The 26,064-nt window shown below is 43.1% G+C and overlaps 2 protein-coding genes across 4 annotated transcripts in view; one reads left to right on the top strand and one right to left on the bottom strand.

The window, feature by feature from the left end:
• coro7 (coronin 7) overlaps positions 1–26,064 on the bottom strand; it is a 107,428-nt gene that overhangs the window by 27,560 nt on the left and 53,804 nt on the right. The window lies entirely within an intron of this gene.
• Positions 507–26,064, top strand: vasnb (vasorin b). Of its 2 annotated transcripts, XM_067570261.1 has the most exons (3): positions 507–792; positions 8,335–8,396; positions 22,030–26,063. In XM_067570261.1, the coding sequence occupies exon 3, from the start codon at positions 22,061–22,063 to the stop codon at positions 24,110–24,112; it is 2,052 nt and encodes a 683-aa protein (XP_067426362.1). In that variant the 5' UTR covers positions 507–792; positions 8,335–8,396; positions 22,030–22,060; the 3' UTR covers positions 24,113–26,063. The 2 variants fall into 2 exon arrangements, with proteins under 2 accessions (XP_067426362.1, XP_067426363.1); XM_067570262.1 differs by lacking the exon at positions 8,335–8,396 and having other exon boundaries at positions 22,030–26,064.

The raw sequence follows: 26,064 nt of genomic DNA, 5'->3' as shown, positions 1-26,064 counted from the left end.
GAACAGATAAGATTAATTAATAACTTGGACATAAATAGAAATAACTTTCTTAGCAGCTTTTATATAAAAAACATTATTACCAAACCGCAAATGTTTACTGGATGGTGTATTTCACATCAAAGGGATGTTGTGTAACCAGACAGTTTTATTTGGTGTGATGTGATCCCAGCTTTGACCATGTCAAAGTGTCTGTAAACAAGATGCTGAAACCAGCCACTGGCTTGGTTTCCTGCAGAGGAGCTGAGTAAAAATGCATACTTTCAAAAGCAAGGTACTAATTAAGAAATAGTCTCTCAAATGAAATGTAACCAACTTCTCAGTACAGTACATAATGAAACCAGTAATGTCTCTTGCTTAAAACAGGTCCTGCAAGTAGGCATCAAGATATAGTGAACTGAAAAGAGGCTGGAATTTCTCTCCTTGAGCCCTCAGCCAAGCGGCAAGGTGAGTTGCTCGCTGCTCTCCGGTCTGTGCAGGAGTGCGCGCTGCTGCGGTGCGCCTCGACTTGCCCCTCCCATCCCTCTGCTTAAACTCTCCTCTGCGCTCACCAATAAAGCGCTTTTTGTCCAGGGAGTCAGCACTTGAGCGCATTCCTTGACGTGGAGGTTGGTGTTCCTCTCCAAGGATTTGATGAACACCGATCGTTCTAAGTTTAATGCGTTCACAGAAACTTTTTTGAAAGCACGCGTACAAAGAAAACAACAAGGTCTGGAGTTATATCGGCGAACTGCTCCGCTTGGATAAAGACACAAGCGCCACTGCGCTCACAACTTCACTTCTCCGAAGTTAAGGGTAAGAGTTTCCTGCTTTGACTAAAAAAAAATAAGGATAAACACTTTATGCTTTTCGGCTTCAACGCTTGGTACAGAATCAAGGACTGTGCGTAAAAGGGTATGTTGACAGCTGGGTGACATTATCTTTAGGAACATCTTAATAGATTAACTGCACGTATTAACCTAATTAATTTAAGAACACAAACCAAACCTTCCGCCAGGTTTATGTCCCTTTTAAAATATAAGCCACCAACGACCAGTGCAGCTCATTTAAGATTTGTGTCCTGCATGACAGAAGAGAGCAACTCCTGAAACGAAAACTCACTAAAATAATCCAGAGACTCGCTATGATTCTGTTTTCTCAGCGGTAGGTAATAAACAAGTCATTGCATTTAATTCGCAGTGTATGATTGTAGTAACAGCACGTCTTTAGTATTTCTGTGATAAAGAAAATGCACACGCATCCCTGTAAAAAGCAAAAAAAAATACACTGTAGTTCTTTGTTGTAAGGAGTTAACAACACAGCATGAACGCGCCACGGACTTATTGGATGTAACAGGTTTTATTGGCGATGCGGTCGCCACTAATGCTTCAGATCACCCAATACTGGCTATAAAACAAAGTTTGTCTGTAGTCGGGAAATGCGTAAAACGCGAGCGTGTGCGCGGAGCGAAAGGAGCCATCGGGGCGGTAATAAGGCGGCCTGGTGTTGGACCGCAGGACGCCGTGCAGCATGCAGGGGCCGAGCCGAGTGTCTAGACCGCACCGGGCCGTGTTCACCGCAGAGGACAGCTGTTTTTGGACCGACAGAGGGAAACGTCCCACAACAGAGAGTAAAAGAAAAAAGAAATGGTTTCAATACGCAGGACTCGCAGGGGTCAGATAATGAAAAGTCACTGCATTTAGTGTTTTGGCAGCTTGCGGTCAAGACCAGATTATCTAGACAACATCTCGACTAAATCTGGAGACAAGTAGATGGTAATATTGTGTTATATTAATGTATCTTAATGTAGATCACGCATTTCTTGTACTATTTTATATTTTTCAGAAACTTTTCTGACAGTTAAGTGGATCACTGCTTTCCACTGCATTGACAAACACCACTGAACTGGGACTAAGTGGGCAAAGACATCAAACGCCAAGCCTGAGTATCAGCGATGAATGTGGTTTTAGCTCGCTTAGAACAAAAACAAACTGTGAGTAATTCATTAGACCAGGAAATAAACCCCATAAGATGGATGGTTGACAAGAAAATGTCTTAGCTTTGTCAAACAGTGTTGGTGGCCAACTTTCAATCATAAACAAGATTGATGGAACACTAACATTAAAAGATATTCATCAGCTTGCAACTCCTACCGTTTGTAAAATTACTCCATAACTTATTTATTATTAATATAATAAATTAAACTTCTGACTGTGACTGAAATGTGGACACGTTCCAAAGCCAGATTTAAAGGTTGAGCAGCTCAATTGTTTGATTTTTTAGCTGAAGGCGATGCAGTGAAGACAGATAAATTAAACACGGACAGGTACACACATAAATTAGAGAGATATCAGTTTTCTTCAGTAGAGTAAAGACCAATGAGGTCAAATTCCTGAAAGATTAAATCTCTAAATGACCTGCTCCACCGATAAACTAACGTTCAATAAAATGACATGACTCAACATGTTTAGACCAATCTCTGTTCTAAAAAGTAAAAGGTACGAGGAACTGTCAGTGCATCCGTTATTTCCAGATTATATAATTTTATCTTTCAATGTTAAACTTTCAGCCTCATTTGTTGTCCTGCCATAGAAGCCGTTTTTAAAACTTAGTTTTAACCTTACATTCATGTAAGTGTTTCTGCTCTGTTGCCAGGGTGATAAGCAGAAACATGATCAAACCAGTCCTTGTTTAAGACATAATCTCACTGTGTCAACACTGAATGAAATAGTGACATTTAATGGTTATTTATAATGTGAAGGAGCGCTGAAAGCTCCTAAGGGATACCCGGTAGCCCCAAGACCCAACAGGGGAAAAATAAGCTTTAAAAAAAAAACATATAATAGTGTTTATATGCCTTCATTCAAGATGCTTAATTCATGTAACAACAGTCTTCTGACCACAATCCTTTATGAGCTTTCAGCCAGATTAGCATCTTTTACACAGCCCCCACAAACAGTTACGGAAAATCACATAATCTTTCCTGGGGGCGAAACAGGCAGCGTAAACTACTCCAATGGCCCTGCTATTAACCCCTACACCGGTGTAGTGCTTGTTTCCTCACCATGTGTTTCCTCACAGAATGTCATTATGCTATAGGAGAAGCTACCGTGTCATTGACAGTATATAATGGTTGTAATTGGTTTGTATTAGGCTACCAGACACAGTGGGGCAGCCACCGGAGGCCCATTAACCTGCGCTAACGTGGAGGACTTTCAGGCTACTATGTTGCACAGATTGTAACACTTACAGTACAAGAGAGCGGTTGTGGGCACAGCTTGACATGGTAAAGAATGCAGAAGTTTGCTAGTATAGTTATTTTCTATATGTGGAGCCATACAATAACAATACAGGGCCTCATTGCTTTCTGCTCCGGTGTTTCACTCTCTACACACAGCAGGCTGTTGTGTTTGCACAGTCACTTGTTTACGCTGACACACTTCTCACTGCTCAGAGGCTGAAAGAGGGTTTGAAGAAGTCTGAGAGGGTGAATGGTGTCTAGGATTAAAAGACAGAGACAGAAAAAGGGAATAAACGAGGCAAGGTGAAGCACTAACTGCATCTCCTCACCTGTTGAATGGTATAGTTTGTCAAAATATTAGTACCATAACATATGGGGACACTTTGATGATAAAATGTGCAATTGTGCGTGTTGGTCTAAGCATTAAGTGAGACACACATGCATACTGGGTGGATTACCCCTTCCCCACAGGACATAGCTTACCCTTAAATGACTGTCTGTGGACGGGAAGCATGGCTAAGGCAAAGGAGCCCTCTGTCATAAAACCCAATTTAAACAATTAAGCACAGGCTTGCTGTCACACCACTGTGACAGTGATGTCGAAACCGCACTACCCATCCAGGATTTGGTTACCGACATTGTGTCAGCATGTACTTTTATCTGTTTTTTTGTTGTTGGTTGTTTTTTTTTTTTACAAAATCAAGGGTGGCATTTCATTATCTGTGCCAAAGAGCTCGGGTGGAAAAGAGCACTGATGTCTAAATCTTCTGCTGACAAAAGTTTGTCAGCTATGAGTCTGCTGGACATTTTACAGGAGTTTATGAAGTGAGTGTGTCTGCTGATTAACACGACACAGTTCTTTAAACTGAAGATTGCCCCTTTTCTTTCTCCAAACTGGCGGACAGTAGAGGATTTTCACATTATGCTTCATACTGTAGCACCACAGCTCCGTTTTACCACAATTAAGGGCAGCGGCTGAAGCATCCTGCGTTCTGCATCAGAGGGATTAGAGGGTTAAAAGTCAGGTGCTGAGGCGAGGAGGCCTGGGGAAGGGAGTAGAGGAGGTGGAGGTAGGAGAGGAGGACAAGAGTGGGGCACTCACACAGCAGGCAGAGAGAGGGGACTCGACAGGGTAGAAAGTTGGAATTAGTGTGTGAATGTGTTTTTCTCAAGGCCACGTGAAAGTGAGGTATCATCACAATTAGCAAGGAGTGTGTGTGAGTGTGAGTGAGAGAGAGAGAGAGAGAGAGAGAGAGAGAGAATCCAAGACGTACAAATCCTTCCTCCGTCAGAATTAAAGGCTTCAGCGTGCCCCTCCTCACAGCGGCATCAGGTGCTGCCCAGCGGGGGGTGGGGGGGGGGGCGTTCCCTTGTTGACAACCGAAAGCCGGAGCCGCTCTCTCGAAGGAGGCATCTTAAATAAAACCTCGGCATCAAAGGCCTCAGCCTCACACTTCAATGCTGACCCGGCGGTATGCAGAGGCAAACCCCAGCTCGTACGGCTGCCAAGCTAAATTGAAGAAGAGCTTGCCGATGCAGCCAAATGATGCGTTCAGAAGAACCACTTCAAAACCTTGCATAAATATACACACACATGCAAAGGGATCTGAGGGCTTTGGAGCGCCCCAGCTTGAACACAAACCCCAAATAACTGCTGTGTTCACATCCACATACACACACATGCTCGCTGCAGTCAGATATGTTTGTCTGTTTTTTAGGGCAGATGACCTCCTGAAGCAAAGACAGCACTAAAGAAACTTTCTTTCCTTTCAAACTTCAACTATTTTTTAACCTTCTCACTTTGTTGGAAAATCCGCAAAAGGCTAAAAATCCCCCAAATTCCTAAACCAACTCCAGTGCAGTATTGATAGATAGGAGTAGAGTGGGAGAGACACATGCAGAATGAGACAGAGAGAGGATGAGAGGGAGGATGCTCATCCCAGAAAGCCACCACAAATTGCTGCATTTCAGTGGGCCCCTAGAAAAAGAGAAACAGCTCTTAATCTAAGGTTGTAATTACCTCTGGCCAACACCGAAATTAGGAAATGAGCCTTGAACCAGATCTTACTGGGCAAGAGCAAAGCCACAAAGGCACACACACACACACACACACACCTATAATGTTTGACCAAAACCAAAACAAGTAAAGACAGATCTCCCTTTGAGAGGAGGGTCAAATATTGAACACCTCGCTATTAATGACTGATGAAAATTAAACAAGCAAGTTCTGAGATGATCATTAACTATTCCTCCAAATATAGACTGAGTGACAAGACGGTAGAGTAAATTTATGAGGTCATACAGGGTGTGTGTGTGTGTGTGTGTGTGCCTATGAGTTTTTTGTGTGTCTGCTCATCGGGTCATGCAGTGTCCAAGAACTACATCATGTGTCTGAGAATGTACATCACAGAAAGTGGTGACATCCACACACACTCTCATGTAGGCACGTCGTACTAACAAGCCAACACGTACGCACACAGCTGCTCGTTCATTACATCAGTCCATGTTTGAGTTCTCTGGTCCCATTTTTCTGAATGGCTATTTCCGTTGTAGCCGGTGGACACAAATAGTCTTGTTATCTGCTGCTGTCCACACTGGGAGAGAGCCAGATGCAGCCTGAGACAGACTGATAGAGAAAAACCTGTGCGTGTATACGTGCAAATGCCTGCATGTGTATATCCGAGCACTGCCGCGTATCAGCCCGAATCTCAATCACTCAACGCCGCAATCAACAGCCAAGCGGTTGTGACAGTGCCACAAGTCACAGCTTGCCGCTGCAACATACGAGAAACAGAATATCATATGAAATGTCAAACGCAGCACACCTACAGCAAAACATCCAAAGTTTGTTTTTTTTTCTCTGTTTATCCCACCCTTCTTCAGCAGGTTTATGATTTGCACTGATGTTTTGAGCTGTAATTTGTACAAATTGTTGGCAGTTTTAGATGATGCCACTACAAAGTGGTTCTAACATTAACGCCAGACTGCGCCGCTCTGTTCTGCTTTGGGAGAGATTAAACCAGATGGGGAAAGAGAAAGGGAGTGACACGGAGCGAGAAGGAGAAACAGCGCAGGCGAAGGGTGAGGCAATATTTATGTTTAACAGATGAGCAGAGAGGAAGAAAGAAAGAAAATTATAGTGGACAGAAAGGCTGAAAAGTATCAGTGCTCTAAAAAAAGAGAGTGAGGGAATGGCAGACGAAAATAGGCCCCTCAAAAGAGAATAAATATGAAAGTAGACCGATAATGGAAGAGAGATAATAAGAGGTACTGGCAGGTTAAAAGATACTACCATGTTTTGGCAGCGCGCAGTCTGCACAGATTAAAGACCAAATGTTTCGTGGAGCTATGTGGAAGAGGCAGCCTGAGCTATTACGGCATACCAAGGCAGAAATATTGTTGTCAACAAGTTTTGTCCTTTATAAAAGTGCTACAGTCATTCAAAATGCTAAGCGGTAAAGATAATTTGCATCTATTTTGAGTGTCGAGTTCCACTTTGAGAGCTAAATATTTACAGTGAACTCAAAGGAGGGAGTCTAAGAGGGAGACACACTGACCTCGACAAACTGACCACAGCAGGGTCAGCGCATTAGAGTCCCCACACTTAACAGCTACACACACACACAAGACGGTCACTCAGCCCCGCATGTATTCTTGTACACTCTAAAACGTTGCACTGTGCTGTCCGCCTGTTCAGATCAATGAAATGTATGCAAACAACCTAAAAAGACGTACTGAGCACACACACAAAAAAAAACATGCACACGCCTTTTGTGCAGCAGTGCAAAATACTCACAAAGACAAACAAACACACGGATGCAGAGTGCAGCGAAGGCCTCGGGTCACAGAGCCAAACCAAGCCCAGGATTGTGACAGGTTATTTTCAGATGTAAACACTGCATGCTGTATGCGAGCCAGCTTGAGCCACAGGGCGACTAAAAACTAAACTGTTGTATGTAAAGTAGAGTGAGGTTTCAGGTGTTACACAATCAGGTTCGGCACGTGTTTTAGTAGTCATCCTTACCGCCAGAGATAGTTTGACTCAGAGCTTCGGTATATAAAATATGGCTGGAAAAACACAGCTTAGCGGAAACAAGACTGGAAGAGTGAGTCTAGTGTATTCAGTATGCATATGCGGATCGTTAACAGCGCGTGCGTGTGTATGTGTGTGTAGTATGGAAGCGTAAAAGTGAGAAATACTGTGTGCATCTCAGTTAATTATCTCAGAAACCATTTTATGGCCATGCCTTAAATCAATTAAATGAGAAACCCAGAAAGCCTGCCATTAGAAAGAAATGTGGGCGCTGCTCTTGGCCAAACGTCTCCCACTAATATAACATCTATCAAGTGGTCACTATGTGTTGGGGTTTTCCCCAAAACCAACTCACATTTATGATCCTATAACCACGCAAAAAAATACCAATCATACAAAGCTACAAGCATATGAATGCAGGCATAAACATACACACACTAATCGTTCTGGTAATGGATAACGAGACGGTAATTGTTATAAAACACACAAACAGTATAATCAAAACTGAGGAAAACAGGCGCAGATGTCCCTTTTTTTGAAAACACAAAAATGGAAATTCAAATTAATACCTTATATCTGCTGTGAATTTCAGCCATTGTTATATTACTTTTACACAAACAGGTTAAGCAGGTGTAACTAAATTAATCTTACAGATCATAACAGAAACCGTGCTATGAACACATTACAGCATATAGGGGTTTAAACAAGAAGTGATTGTCTCAGGTCACAACGCTCTACACACACACACACACACACACACACACAGATACACGCTCTCGGGACACGGCTGATGGGTTGATACCACAGGACAAGGAGCTGACAGAGTGGAGAGTGGTCGGCCTGCATTCTTCCTCTCCCCGCTCTGTCATTCTCTTGTGCTGCCACACGGCCTGCCAGTGCTCAGCACGCTCCCGCACACAGCTGGAATCCGACCAATTAACAGGAAAAAAACTTCCTGTTTTGCTTGTGGGCCATTAATAACGCATGGCAGGGGAACGGGTTCCAAATACGGGAAGAGAAGAGCAAGTCAGTAACATATTGCAACATATTTGGCTAAAAGGTGAAACTTTTGTGTTATTTCCAGGGAAAGAGGTCCTGAAACCAAGCTAAGTGGAACAAGGGTAGAGGAGGAAGCGTCTTCACTGGGTGAGTGAAGCATTAAATTAAATCTGACAGTTTTATTTGTAATCTGTGTAATTATGAATAATATGTGGCCACTTACCATAATACAAACAAACTGTGAACATCAGGAATAGTTTTTCATCAGACCTAATGCACGATATAAGCAGTGTCGTATGTTAGACACACATCATAATAACACACTCCTTTGAATATTTGCATCCAGAAACCCAAACCACACGCTGTTGGCGGTCCTTATTGTGTTAACCGTAACACCCTGCTTCCTCAGTAGAGTCCTTTCACACAACTCTGAGCCTCTTAACAAGACTGGCAGGAGAACAAGAGCTGCTCTCTTAACACACATACAGCATTTAATAGATACAGTGAGGCTGTGTAGGGTTACACACAGAGGGAAAAGGAAAAGAGAGAATAGTGGAAGTTTGGAGTTTACCATGCCTGTCTGGTTTCTGAAGTAACGGAAGTGGCTAGGAGATAGACATCTCAATAAATTTAACCCTGTGTTTGTCTATCGTTCATGTCAGGCTCATTGTTTTACTGATTTTCTCAAAAAATACACAAATTAGTCAAAAAAGTCCATGTTTCCTTACAGAAAAAGAGGAGACAAATGGGAAAAAGGCATATGATACGTTTTTTTTAAAGAGACACATTCCCAGAGCTTTAATTAAAAAATAAAAAACAGCATTAATGAGCATGTACATATAGATGGTCCATGCATCAGTAGTGAAAACCGCTGCTCTGACTCTCTATTCTACTTTCCAACCTGACCCCTCTCCTTCCATCCTACTTCATTCCTGTGTTGTGCTAGTTGCCAGTGAGCTGTGACAAGGACTGTGTGGGCTTGTAAAGACACACACAAACGCACACACACACACACACACACATACACACACACACAGGACTAGACTGTAGCCCTGGGCCTCTGGACGCACACTGCTACTCTCGCTAATTGCTTTACAACCTCTCCACCTCTCTCTGAGCGGCCCAGTCCTCCTTTAGGGAAAACAGAGAAGAAGAGAGGGCAGTGGCGCAAAGTTCTTCTTCTGCTGTTGACTTTTGGTTACAACACATGCGCACATTCCTCAGGTTAAGGAATTTGTGCATGGTGTGTCTGCTTGCATGCTGTAAATTATTTGCCATGAAGGCAATGCTTCACTGTCAATCTACACGCCGACTCTGTTTCTGCCTTAATCCTGGAGTTAAAACATCAAAGCTCATACACGCTGGCTTGAATTACAGCACACTCTGACATCCTGCGTGTGTCCGGAGTACTGACTACACATCTCTGCCCCACCTATAGGTGTGTATTTGATTATGTAGTAAAATACAAGAGTGTGCATGTGACATTTCTCTGAATTCAAACCAAATGTCTGGCTTTTAGCTGTCTGTGTTTCCCATTATCTCTGTGTGTTAAACTTCTTAACGTGAAGGTGAAAAACAACATTAACACAGCCTTTCCCATTCAGGTGTGTTGCTCATAAACACCCAATCACCATGGAAACTGTGCGTAATTTGTTATTAATGTTAATATTTCTACCGAAAATCAAACAGTGGAAGAGCAAACAAGGGTGTTGGATGATGTATGCATCTACTCCAACTCTATCGCACACATCATTGCCATCAGAACACACACACACACACACACACATCACAGGTGTGAGCAAACACACACAGGTGAACATTGTTCTAGGTAGAGCTCAGGAATCTACTGTACTCACTTAATGACGTGTTTGGAAGAACGTGTTGATTAGAGCAAACATACTGCTCTTTATTTAGACAAATTGCTGTCCGCTGCTACAATAACAAAGCATTATTCATTCCCTCTCTCCCCTCTCTCTCTACCTCTCTGTGGCAGTCTGTCGGGTCATCTCAGGTTCTCTATGACAGTGTAACTAATCCATAGGTCACATGTGGTCAGAGGCACGGACATACACACATCCTGTATACTGAAAGAATATATCTAGGCTCCCTTAGAATGACACCAATGGACCATCTCTCTGTTCTTAAGCAGAGATCAGTGTGAAGGCCTCTTTAAAAAGGACCATACCAGTAGTTTGCATATTTTTTAGCCCATTTAACACAAATCATGTATACTTTACGTCACAGTTAATTATTCGGCTGTGTTTTTAGAAATTTGAATGTGTTTTTTCTACAATTCCAGGCATCCACTTTTTTTCTATTAATTTCCTAACAGTATGAAAATCAAGTCTGTGTTTTGTCAATCTTACATTAGGGCTGTGTGGTAATTCGGGTTAAGTGCAGGTTGATTTGCAAATACTGCACTGTGTTATCTTAATAATTTAACTTTGACAAAAATGTAATGGATAAACACGATTGCTAATTGATTTTCATCCTGTATGGAAATAAAATTTAAACTAATGGCCGCCCAGGAATGGTTGGAAAAATATATCCACAAGTCTAAAACTGTATTGCATGCATGCAATAATGGTCAAAGAAAATGTAAAGTTTGTTATTTGTGGTTAAGTAGCCAAAACTTGCAAACAACAGTGGAAATGTCCTTTAAAGTGGAGCACCATGTGGAATAAATGGCGGATCCTGACCAACAATATCAGCAGATCATCCTGCTAAATGCTTTTGACGTTAGAAGGATTTCATATTGTGTTGATTTGACGGGGTGAGGTGAGGATCATTGAATTTAGAGGATTTAAGTAGTCTGCAGTCAGTGTACACTTGCACCCTGAAGCAAAAAAGGAGTTCTCACATCTTTGTTCCTCCACTAACTTCCTTCTCCTTCCTTTGCTCTCACCTTGTTTGTGCTGGAAATGAAGAACCTTCTTGTAGCGCACACCTGCTGCAGGCAAATTGTGGAGTTGAGGGTCACTGATGATGTCTTAATAGACTGTTGCTGACTGATGTCTGTACACTCACTAAGATAGTGGGGCTCACCTGTGTAATCAGTGGTTGGCACAGGTAGAGTATGCAGGTCAATGTGATAATCAAACTAGGGATTACAGACTGATGTTGGCTCACAGGATCCTGTCAGTTATCCGTGAAATTTTAGGATAACATCCAGAGGCATCGCTTGTAAGTCATGATACCAAATGTCCCACAACTTTTTTAGATTGTAATATTTATGGATTTAACTGTTCGGCAAGGTTTTCCAACACCTCACCAAAAGTTGCACTGTGATAGTAATTTTAACTTTAATAAACGAGTTAACAGTCATTGTTTCATGAGGTAAACTCAGGGCAACCAAGGCCATGGAGGAGAGGCATGTTAGTGTTGGGGGTGGGGGAACTGTACTGCCTGCCTGCTGGTTTGCCAGACAGCCTCCTCACCGCTGGCATGGTACCAACACAGGCAGCCGTTTCACAATAAATTCCTTTGTGACATCCTAATCAACACCATCTTGTGTGTGTGGCACATGTCTGAGGTGTTTTGTTTTTCTTCAAAAGGAAAAAGGCTGCGAGGCGGAATGACAAGAAAAATCACAAACGGTAACTCTTGGAGGTGTGTGTGTGTGGGGGGGGGGGGGTGTTATACAACGTCTTAAATGAAGGTTGCGGTACAGGAAGAAAATGAGGAAAATTCCACGTGCACCAGATTTACGGTACAGCTTCTAAATTACTTAATGCCACTGACAAGTGATTGATTTCAAAGCATGATTTCACACCATACTCCACTCATGACAACCACATAAATCAAGGCTGAGATGGAGCATATGAATAGTAGTTAACACCAATAACTCATTTGTCAATCAGCCTGTCAATTAATAATTTGCTTCCCTCTCCTGCACTACATAGCTACCATTTTTCATGTTCTTTAGTGCCATCGTGTTGCTACTGGGGACAGCAAGATCACTTTAGAGCACTTAAGAGAACAACTAAAGCTCAAGAGGTCTGTCTGGAGGATGAAAATATGAACTTCTGTCATGCACTAAAACCTTCGTGGAGCTCCTTGAGATGAATATTCCTTTGTTTATCCTCTTGATTTTATGTTTTACAGAGAGAGATCGATAAATTGAGGCAAAGCTGCCGCATGGTTGAATGTAGAGACAGTAAAAGCTTTGTCCAAGTGTAACCACAGATGTGTGCCTCTTGACCTTCAAATATCTGCTCTAAGTCCAAATGAAAAACTGCCCTGTGCTAAGGAGGTGCGTGAAGAGCGTGTATTTTCTTTTCAAGTCAACACAAACTACATTTAAAGTTAAGTTTGTGTGCTGAAACACTACAAACAAGTTGATGTTTACCTGTCAGCACATAGTACGGCTCTAAGTTTCTGTTTACCGTCCCATCGCCCTAGCCTTGAGCTCTTACGGGGTCTTCAGTCTAATGAACACTTTGACAGCAACACAGTTGCCACGAGGCCCTGCAGGGCTGTTGGAAGGTGTAGAAGACGTGCCTTCATCAGATTCCTGTCATACTCTCACCAGCTACATGAACAAACCTGAGAGAAAAAGGTTAGCACAGGAACAGTGGGAGGACAGGGTGCAAGATTGACGAGGTGAATATAAGAATCTTTGTGTCATGTGTCAAACAACAGTGTCACTTGCTGCATTCTGCCATACACTGTGTTTCTGTGTGTGGCTCACTCGACAGAACTGCCCTCAGACTGTTCTGTCGAGACAAATTTGACTTCATGGAAGGATGTGGACATACTTTGATAAGTAACTGAAGTATGTTTAAAGACTAAGTGGAAAGATGAGCCAGGTGCTCAGACAGCAGAGCAGACAAGACGGACAAGGCAGACGGATAATGCGCAAGTGTTGCCTCAGTGAGTGCGTGTGACAGTGTTTGTCTAACATAGAGAGACAGCCTGCCAATCAGTCGGTCCTACAGTCAGTCAGTGTGCCTGCCTGATGCCTGACTCATACACAGCCTCTGATTTAGTTGAGCTCCAATTTGAACTCTTACACAGTGCTGTCGCAACAAAGAACAATGGAAAAAACAGTGTCAACATCAAGCATAAAAAAAAATGTCATCCGTCGCTTTATCTTCTAATACAAAGAGAAGAATAGTAATAGCTTAAGCGTACGTAAATCAGTCATACTTATGTTGTAATTCAGGTTCACTCTTAACAATATTCTGATCTTGACGGAGCTTTTCATCATACATGATCGCACATGCAGTTCCTGAAAGCCTCACACCTTCTATTAAGTCAATTAAACAATGACATTAGAGGTATGCAGCAGCTTAAAAATCAGCATTCTGTGTTTCATATCAGTGAAAGATCATGGTGGCCAGGTTAAAACCAGCATTGCAGTCATGTTGGAGCTGGAAAAAATGTCAGTGAGTATGCAGAGTGTAGGAGTGTGCACATTACTCCTTGGCTTGTGGCTTACTGATAAAACTGGTCCATCCAGCCACTAAGAAACACAAGCACACACGCTACACAAACATTACCCTGTCCCTGCTCGAGGCTAGGATGTCTCATGTGCTTTTCAAAAAAAATGTCAGGAGGTCTTTTTGAACTGCCCTCTGTTGCCCCAGACCTGTTCGCTCTGGGTGCCCCTACCAGGAGCACAAAGCTCTGGACAACACTGTGTTCAGGGTCACTGGGCTAGACAGCACAATAAAGTTTTGATTTTGCGATGAGCCGTGGACAGGATATGAAGGCATGAGCCAAGGCCTGGACAGAATCCAGTTTTGTAACACTGAGATGTCGTATTTACTGTTTCCTGATAATGCAGTGCTTTTGGACACATCAGACTGTGACTTCTGCAATGTAGTGGTTTGCTGCTGTTTCTGACAGAAAAGAAAAGAGAGACAGTGAGTAAGTGCAGCGGAGAGGTGTTGTATTTTTATGCCACTCAGCCGTGACTGATTCAAGCAAAGATAGATGCAGTGGAGTAATGGGGTAATCTTTTTTAGGTCACCGACAGGCTGAGCAGGACGGGAGAGGTTGCTGGCACAACTACGGCAACTGATTTTTACAAAAGACGGCAAACTGGCAAAAGTTACAGATTCAAATGAAAACAGATGAAAGCCAAGGTTCCTCTTTATGTCTGTGTAATGTGAGAATCCCACGGTGGAGATCTCAGACAGACGTGTTTGTGTGTCCCTCAGAAAGGACTGTGACTGTGACCTGAATGACATTATGTCCCCAGAGGTCAGAAGGTAGCATGCGGTAATGAAAGACGTGTGTCAGTGATGAGACATCGCTCACTGGGCAAAACAAGAGGACACTGTGTGGGAACTGAGAGAAGGAGAGACGACCTACCTCAGCCAGAGTGTCTTGTGTCTCCCCCTCATGTGTGCCTTTATAAAAACAAAATCAAGTCTAGCATCTACAGCACCATCTGTCATATCCTTCAGCAATAAAACAAAAGGAAATGGTCCACATTTCCTTTTGGAACCTGAAGTGCCTGACCTCTATGCTCTAAAGCTCAGAGGAGGCAAAGCTAGACTGCAGGAGAGATCCAGTTCTGGTCTGGTTTGGCTGCCCGGCCGCCCACCTCTGCCTGCTTCCGGTCCCTACCCGCCTCTCTTGTCTGAGGCGAGAGTGAGCAAGCTGGAGCTTTGGCGCAGGTCGCATCATTTACTCTGACACACTCCAACGGTTTTGGATTTCATGTTGCCCTGCAGGAGCGGAGAAAGCACCTGTTGCAGAGACAAGGACCAGCAAGCTTCAGGTGTGTGTGTGTGTGTGTGTGTGTGTAACCAGAGCTGGGTGTGTGCCTGTGTCAAACAGTGCCTGTTATCTTTGTTGTCTGGGCTCCAGTTACAGAGGACACAGCAACACTGATCTGAACCTGACCTCTGACCTCAAGGAGTCTCTCTCTCTGCCTCACTGGTTCATGAGCTTTGTTGTCCTCTGGACTGATGCTATCTGATCAGATTAAATAGGCAGAGGAGTGGCTGTGTGCCTTTCAAGTTTCTTTTTTTAAATAATTTTTGTTAATATTTTACAATCAAACATTCTGCACTTCTATAGCATGTAAATGGAACATAAAATGTAAATACTGACACGGATCAGTAAATAAAACATTGAGTTGCCCCGTATTGCTCCTATAATGCAGAAAATATACACTGTTTATGTGAGTTTTACTATTCCGCTAACCTCGCAGTCACCCCTGGACTGTATATTATGCCTTCTTTCAACTTCTCCAGCTGCAGGCTCTAATGGTAATGCTTCACACTGTCCTCATAAACAGGCTCGGTTAAAACCGTAAATCCTGAGATGAAAGGGACCACCTTTCACACCAATAATAAGACGCTTAGCAACTCATTTAGATATGCACAACGAAGGAAATAAAAAATGAGAGGAAAATGTGTAGAATGAGAGAGGGAGAGAGAAGGATAAGCAAAGGAAAGTGAACTGTGGTCCGTAACGAGGAAGCAGCCCGACAGGAGCCTGTTTGTTGGTTAAGTGGATGTTTGCGTTAATTAAAACAACAACCCATTGACATCAATCAGTGCTGGCAGAGCTGGCATACCATGGATGTGGCTGTTATGTGCTTTTCTTGTGGTCAGGCTGAAATCAGTTGAAAAGCTTTGTTTGTGCAGCACATTGTAAAACTACTATGTCCCCTAATCCCCCTTCATGCCACTACAAAGCATAGCAATGATATTGTGGCTTCAAGAGGCGCATGGATAATGACAGACATTGTAAAACTATCATCCTTCTTTCATTCCACATGTCATCCTCTCCGCTATCCTGTTGGCTTGACCGACCTTGATAAGTGCTGTGTTAGTAGAGCACATTTTGGAATATCTTCTCTCTTTGCGTTTTAGCGAGGCTACTGCTGGCCTTACATATGTTTTATGCGGCTCAGCGTTGATCTTTGGACATTATATTATTTTGTTGTTGTCTTTTCACAAATACATGCATCTTAGAAGACTGGTATTTCAGTTCACTGGTATTGGTGCAATGATAATTGGCTGAAGACAGACAGATGCAGTACAGGCATAGGATTATTTTTAACATGACATAAATTATAAAAGAAAACATGGCTCCCTCTTTGATCCCTACATATTCTAATATAGTTTGCTCAACAGGTACAACCAGCACTGGAGCGCTACATTAGAATTAGCATCAGCTCATGCCATAAACAAATACTTCACAGCATTACATGCGTACCAGCAGGGTTGCATTAACATAGCTGACATTTTCAGATGCATAGTTGTGCTGCATGACTCTGCTGTCTCCACAGACGTGCTTTTTTTTTTTTTTTCTTCTTCTTCCCCCATAGCTACCTCTTAGGTAATCTTTTCATCCCCATATTCATCCAGGATATTCTACACAACTCTTGTTCCTCCTTCCCAATTCTCTCTTAACCCCTTTGTCATGTTGACGGATAACCCCGCTCGATTGTTGATAACAGGGTCCAGCTGTGGCGTGGACGGCGCTGACAGTGGGAAGGGATGGGAATATAAGGAGTGGCTCTTTGTCTTCTCATTGTGTGAGGGTTAGAAAAGGTGGCAAAAATAGCGAGGGGAAAGAGGAGAGTCAGAGGACTCACAATAACATTCATCACCAGCCTTTCTCTGTGTACCTAAGTTATAGTTTACAACCAGTGTGCATTCGTGTCCCTGTGCTACTGTGGTAAATCTACGCGAGGAGTTGAGCAGTGAATTTTAGTAGTACACCCAAGTGAACTGAGCCCCCAGACCTGTTACACAGTAGATCATACTCTAATGCACATACCAAAAGCATTGTTCCTTTAGAAGATAAAGTCCCCGAAGAGAAGGGGCCTCTTTAATGGGAGTATGCACTCTGTAGTGTGCAGCCTTATCCCCTTACTGTGACTTGGCGTGGTGCCCCCCTGCAGTCTCTTGGCCAGCCAGCTGAATTATGCAAGTGCGCTGTGACCTGCGACTCCTCCACACACACACACCAACATTTTCTACCCCCTCTTGTACCATTCATTGCCCCGCAGTGTTGGCCTTCAACTCTGAAGATAAGAGCTCTTGACGCTCGGCCTGCCGGGACTTAATTGCTGAAGCCCACTTCACCCTCCCGAAGCCAGGCCTTATCCACCTCTTCACCCCGGTGCCCCCGCTGACAGAAACCTGCTTTTGTCTTCACTGTTCCCTTGCTTAAAAAAAGAAGAAAAAGTGGGATAAGAAATTTGTTGAGGGAGAGGAAAAAAAAAACAACTTTTCTTCCCTTCGCCTCGTTAATGTTTCTTTTCAAGGGGCTGACCATGTATTTTGCTTTGTGTTGCGCAAAGACATTCCCATGCTCTTTTCTTTGTGTTTTCTCCTTACTGTTTCTGGCCCTCGGGTGATTCCGCATATTCATCAGCCAACACATTTTATTCTAATACAAGCCACAAACCTAGACTCGAGCAAAATGAAAACACAGATGTAAGAACAATCGTTAAAGAACAGATCTGGTCACAAAGATGTCTTTACTTCCATTCATATAAGCAGGACCATCCTTCATCCAATCTATCGTCTGTTTATAAACCCCGAAAAACTTCCTGTTAGTCTCTAAATGCCAATCCAATGACACACACAAGTGCACTTTTTCAAGCTCAGCTGCTGGCTGTCTCAGGAATGTCTCAACAAGTGCGCAGGGGAGAGAAAAGGAAATTACAACTCAAGAAAGGAGGAGCGAGGGAAGATGGGAGGGGGCATTCCTTGTGCAGGATGACAAGCCTGTCTTTCTACTACCTCTCTCTCTCTCTCTTTCTCTGGGCCCTCCACCTCCACTCACTTCAAAACACTTGAAGTTACAGACGCACAGTCAGGAGTCACTCAGCACAATGGTATACTGCGGATCCATACTGTCGTGACGCCGCTTATCTTACACGCTGATATGACCTGCACAAGTCACTTGTGTCCAAACAGAAAGACAACAGAAGAATCTAAACTATCAAGCTATAGTTTATCTGTGATCTGGCATTATTCACAGAACCCCTCCCCATCCACCCCCAACACAGTTTCTCCTCCACTGGGTTATCAGATGTGCCTGGCCTGGTTTGGAATGAGGCACATTCAAATAAACATTCTGCCCCGGGGAGCTACGGTAGAATCACCACGTTGAGTTTCTAAGAAAAATATTCTCATTTTTTATCTGCATAGCTCGCACTCCTCTCATGACTGCCTTTATGTTGTTGTATATTCTGGCTCTGGACCTTTATACCCGTCTCGGGCCCTCATATACTGTACTAAAGCCTTCTATCTCCGGAATGGAATGAGATTGGATTTTTGGAAGACTTCAGACACATATGATACCTCTCTCACACAAACAGTAAAGTGCATGCAGTGTTTGTTCTGAACAGTCGCCCTTTAATATAAAGTACACTGTCTTTGACACGTAAACACATGTTGTATCCTACACTGCAACTGAAATGCTGTGATGATATAAAAAACTGAAGCCATCCGCATACGTTCTAGCTTTTACTTAATTCTGCCTTTCCTCTCCGTCCTTCTGTTTATCTTCCCAAATCCTTTTGTTTTCCCTTATTCTGTACACACACGCAGCACGGCAGCCACACTTTCTTTTCTTTCTTTTCCCTCTTCCATCTGCAACTCCATCATTTCTGAGCCCTGTAATGAAACCTGCATTTTCCTACTATTTAAAACCATTCTGGCTGTCCATGGAACTTGTGGCTGTAGTTATTATTGATTACCGCCATTAAAATTTTTATTTCCAACAGGAGCATATAAAATGTTCTTGCTTTGGACTTATTGCAAGCCACTGAGACATGAACCAAAAATCCTCTCTGTACATGTAATTACGCACCTGTTTAAATGAATTCCCTCAGGCACTGTGTGTAAATTATGGGATAACTACAACCCTTCACCTTTGCTGCCCATTCAGCTGTAGCCAACAGCAAACTATGGCCATCAGATGTTATCGCCATTTTCTGGACAAGAGTTTCCACAAACATTTTCAGTACTTTTCTGCATGGCTGGCAAAGTTTAGGTAGTGTTTCTGTGCTGTTAGCAGGTGCCTGAAAACTAGTTAGATGCTTTGTTCAATCAAGCCTTGAGGTTTGAGCCAGTTTATTAGCGTTTGGCTGCACACAACAACATTTCGACCCTGTCTGAAAGAATCATCCAGATAATAAGAGTAATATATTGGCAGTAGGGTTCAAGCGCATGCCAATGTAACTTTTAGTCTATACACAGGAGAAAGAAAAACAAGAGATCAGGGAGTCTTTCCAAGAAGGGTGCAATTTCAAGGAGGAGTGGAAAGAAAAGTATGTTGAAAGTGAAGGAAAATAAATGCCATAGCTGTGGCGTGATGAGATGATACTGACCCTTCCTCTGCCTCTCCGCTGCGCTGCAAAAACCCTTGATCTCTTCTCCAAGTTCTGACATTCAAGGCAGGCGATTTTTTTGCGTAAAGAAAATGTTTCATTGAACAGACAGAGTGAGCGGAAAGAGAAGTAAATGAAGTTTAAAAAAGGAGAAATTATTTACATTGGAAGCAGCTCTGATGCTACTGTAACAAGCACTTGGTTTAAATTAAATATTTTTTATTTACACACGACAGACAACCCTGTTTTCAGAGGTGGCACTGATACCTATGGGCAAATTAAACAATGCTATAGCAACATGCAAATTATTTTGTGTTTCCTTGACCAAACATAGACACTATGGGATGCTTCTATGTATTAGGTAAAAGAGTTAACCAAACATCATTTTATTTTAAAATTAGAATAAAACAGAGAGATTATGTTTGTAAATTCAATTGTGCTTCTACAGTCATATCTGGGTATATAAAGGCTGACAAGATGCATAGTTTGTAAGAAAAATATATTTATGCTGTAACTTCAGAGGAAAAGTACATAGTTCCAAGAAAGAAAAGGAAATGAGGAAAATAAAACGTCCAAAGCAATTTCTTTGACGTTTCTTGTGTGATGGGCAACGACCCTAGGTAAGCAGTGTGAGAACAGAATGTTCTGTGTGTGCTCCATCAGTGTAAAACTGTAAGTCACACATACGTGGCTTCTCATTCAGGTATTTGTGCAGTGCAGACAACAACAACTGCACCATATAAGGCTCTAAAATATGCTCCCTCGAGCATTCAAGTCGACCAAGTACTTGTGGGTGTCATAAATATTCTCTCTTACAGAAAGCTAAGTTTGGAGATATCAGCCACTGTCCTCACCCCCAACCAATACACTTAAATCACGGCATTAATAACAGTAATTGAAGGACACTAGGGGGAATTGTGAGTGTATTGTATAAATCAGGCTTTGGAGTCTCTGGTTAAGGATTCAACACAACACAAAAATGGTTTTCTATTGACTCACTGAGAGTGAAAAAAGAGAAGACAAAAGCTGTCTAAAAAGGAGAAGTTGCCCCCCCCCCCCCCCCCCAAGGCCATCTTACTCAATAGCAGAGGATAATAAGCTTCCACACAGACTCTTGTCAACAACTAGTTTCTTCTTCATCTCCCCTGATTCCTCTCCCCCTCACCTCCATCATCTCTTCCCTCCTTTTCAGCCCTTTTATGTGCAGTGTTGATGCTCTACTGGGGTGTTTGTTTTGTGAGGCTTGGGCTCAGGTGAAATGGGTTTAAATCACAGAAACTTATCTTCCTGATGATCTGCTTTCTTCAGTCTCTGTATATTTGACAGTATTAGGGATACTGGCAAGTAGCACTGGCCGTCAGTCTGCGTAATGACAACACATAAAGTTATTTACGTCTATGGTCAGGGATCAGCTCCAGGCTATCAGTGAATGGAGCTCCTCTCCAAGTTAAAACGCCACAAAGTAAATCATCCACAGATGTGTGGCCACGTGCAGCATGGCAAACATACAGACACACAAAGCGGTACAAACGGTAAAGTTATATGAAACAGGAGAGTTTAGAGCACTGTTTATGATGAATCATTCAGAGGGCGTATGTGAAGCTTTTCACTGTCTCAGTGGCTCTTGAAGGACTGAAAAACATATAAAGTTTGATACATCATCTCAGAAACAGAAAACAACTTGAATCTGTTCATTGCCACTGTGTGTCTGTGTGTTTCATAGGCTATGGAGTCTTTCATAAACATGGGGAGAACAGTTAACTGTGTCCCCACTACAACCACAGAGTGTGTGCAGCACCGTAAACAGTGGTGGGTGGGCGGCTTAGACACAAATACAAACCCTTTTGTTTACAAACACCAACACACATATAAACATATATAAATGAGTGGTTGTGTGTGTGCACATGCACACACAGACATCTAAAGGAACATTAGAGAACGAAACAATGGATTTGGCATCCCACAGTACTATCTATTACACAGATCATTGTGGGGAGAATGTGGCACTCCTTTAGAAAAGTGTGGCAGGACGCCACTGTGTCAACTTTTCCCTGAGTAGAACAGAAAGCTCCCTCTGAAGCCTGAGGTCATAGCTATAGCCCTATTGTTTGAGAGACCTTGTGACAAAAGACTGCCTTTGATCATTGGCTATGCATAGTTAAAGCTCTGATAATAATCTCAGTCTGTGAAACACATTACAGAACTACATACTGAATCAATAGCTGACCTATGCCAGTCTGGAAACTAGTTTACATAGAGAAAAAACTTATTTTGTAAAAGAAATTCAACATTGTGCCATATATGTTAAACACTTGTTGGTGCAACATCTGGATGCTCTTTATCTGACAGAAGCCAGGAATATTATGTACACAAATGCTGTATCCCATTGAGTAGGCATTTACCGTATACTGTATATTCCTCTAAATGCATATACAGGTCACTGACGGTGTATGTCTTCTCTTGTTTTAGGCTGAGCAGGGAGAGAGAAAGAGTCTGCACCATGAAGGTCTTTCTCACTCCTCTGATGCCCTTCCTGCTCTTTCTCATCCTTCCTGATGGCACCTTATCCAGCGACTGCCCAAGGGACTGCTCCTGTTCCACGCCAGAATCTATCCTGTGTTTCCAGAGACGCTCTTCTACCATTCCCCAGGGAGTTCCCCCAGCCACAAAAAGCCTCTACCTCTTTGCCAATGGCATTGAGGGCTTGTCCACTGAGGATTTTGATGGTCTACAGAACCTGGAAATGCTAGACCTCAGTCAAAACAAACTGACCGAACTTCCTGATAGGGTGTTTGAACCTCTGACCTCTTTGAGAAACCTGGATTTGTCATCCAACCAAATCACTCACATTTCAGAGCAATGCTTCCAAGGTATGGCACTGCTTGAGCGCCTTTATTTGTATAGTAATCACATCGAGACCATCCATCCTGCAGCGTTTAAAGGCTTGGAGCACCTGCTGGAGCTCAAATTACAGGGCAACCAGTTGACATCTTTGCCTACACTCTCCATGCCTCAACTGCTGCTGCTGGACCTTCGCTTTAATGTCTTACCCACTTTGGGCCCTTCAGACCTCCAAACCCCAAATCTGGAGTCACTCAAATTGGGTGGGGTGGGGCTCACAAGCCTGAATAAGGAGCTCATAGGTAGTCTGATGAACCTCCATGAACTGGACATCTCGGAAAACCAACTTGAGTCCTTTCCCCCAGTGCTGAAAGAGACCCAGGGGCTGATTCATCTCAGCCTGGCTGGGAACCCAATGGGTCCTCTTACAGTCCAGGACCTGCAGAACCTTGGGGAGCTGCAGGAGTTGGACATTAGCAGCCTCAGTCTCCAAGGCCTCCCTGAAGAGTTTCCCCAGCTCTTCCCCCACCTTAGAAAGCTCACAGTGGCAGAGAACCCCTTCAACTGCCTCTGCAACATAGCCTGGTTCCCAAGGTGGCTGAGAGCCCAAAGCATCACCCTGGAGAGAACAGAGGAGACCCGCTGCCATTTCCCACCTATCAATGCTGGAAAGGTATTGGAGAGATTGGAACACAGAGATTTTGGCTGTCCTACCACAACAACAGTCACTACTAGTACTGTCAAAACTACTACTACCCTGCCTGTTCCTGTCACTACACTCCCAAGTACGACAAGAGCTATTGCAGTCCCGAGGGCCAGTGACAACCCCACTGACAAAGATGATGACTACCTCCTGCCCCCTGTCCCTGCATCACCCAGCATGGGCCCAGATGAGGAGCAGCATCTCTGCCCCTCTCACACCTGCCTGCATGGGGGCACATGTCGTTTGGACCAGCATGGTCAGGTAGAGTGTACCTGTCCACATGGTACCTCTGGCATGTATTGTGAAGTCCAAAACCATCACCCACCTTCACCACCTGAAGCTGAAATCCCCATGGCAACTGTCACTGCAGATGCACCAGACATCAGCTCACGTCAAGCAACCTCAACCTCAATCCTACTGGACCTCCACCGCTACATTGAATTGCGGCCTTATATCCGTGGAATCCGCCTTACCTACCGCAATCTCTCCGGGCCAGACCGCAGGCCGATCCAACTCAGCCTGCCAGCATCCTACCCAGAGTATAGACTTAGAGGCCTGAAGCCCAACTCCACCTACACTGTGTGTGCCAGTCCACTAGGTGCCCCTAGTGGCACAGACACTGTCTGCACTGAGGCCCGTACAGCCGATGAAAAGAACGTCAGCGTCACAGGAGCACAAATTGAGGACAAGAGGCTGACCACTATGCTGGTGCCTGCAATTGCCATCTTGCTTCTGCTGGTGGTGATAGCAACAGCAGTGGGAGTGGTATGCTATCTCCGTAGGAAGAGGGCTAAGGGCCACCTGGACCTAGAATGTGAGCCCTCGCAGCTAGAGTTGGACGGAGTAAAGACTGGTTTGGACAATGGGGCACTGCCTCAAAAACAGCCCCAGCTTATGATCTCTGAACCTGCTGTTCAAAATGGCAATCTGGAATATGAGGTGTTGCTACTACAGGACCACTGTACATCAAATAAAAATGTGTCTTCACACAAGCCTTCCTACTTTTGACATCTGACTCAGTACTACTCGGACCTAAAGAAAGATTTTAATTCCTCAGCTTTGTTCTTCCCACTGGTGAAATACAGAGACCGGCAACTGCCGCTGTAAGAGTGGAGGAAAGAGCATCAGTCAGCCAACCAGCAAAGGAGATACTGGTTATAACTTGGACTTAATGTCCTCCATTTGTCTAAGTAGACATTAAACATGTTTGAACTTTAAAAAGCATTGAAAGTGCCTCTACTCCATTTACATGCTTCATCCTGCTTCAACAATATTTCTTCACTCACACTGCTGGATTGACAACCACTCCCATGTTATCAGCAGCAGGTCAAAGGCCAAATGATGCTGACAAATGGTGTGTTGTTATTGGCTGAAATTTAGGGTCAAGGGACATACTGACCTTTATCTGTTCATAAGGGAGTGTGTGCTGAAATGGGGTTGTGCTACCTTTTCCCATCACAACAGCCTAACTAAACACTATCATCAACTGTTTTCGCTACAGGTTGTAACTCCTCAGTACTACCCCAAAGGGATCAGTGCTTGCTGTGAATGGCCTTTAAGACACTAAATGAAGTTGTGCAGAGAAAATTGCTGATGCTTGTATTTCTTTATTTGGCTCTAAAACTCATGACTTTTTTGTTTTGTATGTATGTCTTTTATACTTGTGTCTTTTTGTAATTTTTTTTATTGTGCAACATTGTGACTGTTAACAGCCCTCTAAACCTTCCACCCCCACCTCTTGTGACCAACAGACAAAAAAGCAGATTAAAATCTTTGAAGATTAAAACTCGTTTGGTACCAGCAAAGTCAATCAAAGAGCTTTGCCCCCAGAATGTCAGACAGTCTAAGTAGATGTGAGTCTGGACAGACTCAAGGCTAAATCCCCCTTCTCCATTCTGAAGCCCTCAGCCTGTTTCACCGTCACAAAGGAAGAAGGTAGGCAGTATTACAAAAAGGTACAGAGGAAAACAGTTGACCGAACCCCTCTGTTTCAGCACTGTACTAATTTTAACCAGTTTAGAGCCTCAATTACTGTAAACACATATATGACTACATCACAGCATGAGAGAGCTTCAGAGACTTTATTTATTGTTTATTTTCCCTGTAAGGGAAACTATTTTATCCCTCAGCCACAATTCACATAGAACATACTACATTGCCTGACCCACAACAAGCAAAGCAAATACTGGTTGTGTATTGTGTTTCCCTTGAATAAAAATAGCCTTGCTAGGGGTAACGCAGTGCACAATTTCTCCTTGGCAAAGAGGGTCCAAGTTTTGCTCACTTACACCTAACTAGACTATGAAAAGCCCAGACGCACAGCACAGCATATTCATAATGTTGATACTGTTGTGAAGAGGACAATGAAACTTGTAAAGTGGGAGATCCACTGGAAGGTTTTTATGTAAAATACAGAGTGCTGAGATCCAAATCTGTGACTATGGGGCAAAGAAGGACTCAAAGTAACCTTTTGTGTGAATGAATGTGTGTGTGTGTGTGTGTGTGTGTGTGTGTGTGTGTAGATCTGTCAGCATCAGTGATAATGCAAGTACGTGTTCTGTCTTGTGCAAAAACCTGCAGATATCAGTTACCCCCTCTATGTGCCCACATGCCTAGGAGTACATTAAGCACCCAATACCTCTACCTATATACAAAAACACACCAAAGACACATCTGTGAATTTCTGTAAAGTTACCCACAGTATTTCCAGCTCACAAAAAATAACAGTTCCATGCAAACAAAACGGTTTGAGATCCCACACAAAAAAAAACAAATAAGCAATGCAACTGGAATATTTGTCTGTAAAATAGTATACATTGAAGATAAAAAAAGTATTTTCGATGAGATTGTTATTTTTTCCCTGTTTATTTTGGGAAGCTCCTTGTTGTCATTCATTGTTTTGTTTTTTTAATTCTGTGAACTATTTGTACAAACAGAAAAAAAGTGATATTATCATTAAA

The sequence above is a fragment of the Thunnus thynnus genome, chromosome 17 (assembly GCF_963924715.1).
Source record: "Thunnus thynnus chromosome 17, fThuThy2.1, whole genome shotgun sequence".
NCBI classification, from domain to species: Eukaryota; Metazoa; Chordata; class Actinopteri; order Scombriformes; family Scombridae; genus Thunnus; species Thunnus thynnus.
This window is presented reverse-complemented; position numbering and strand designations above follow the sequence as displayed.

Coding starts and splice junctions, on each gene's coding strand:
- vasnb (XM_067570262.1), top strand. CDS start 22,061: ATGAAGGTCTTTCTCACTCCTCTGATGCCCTTCCTGCTCTTTCTCATC.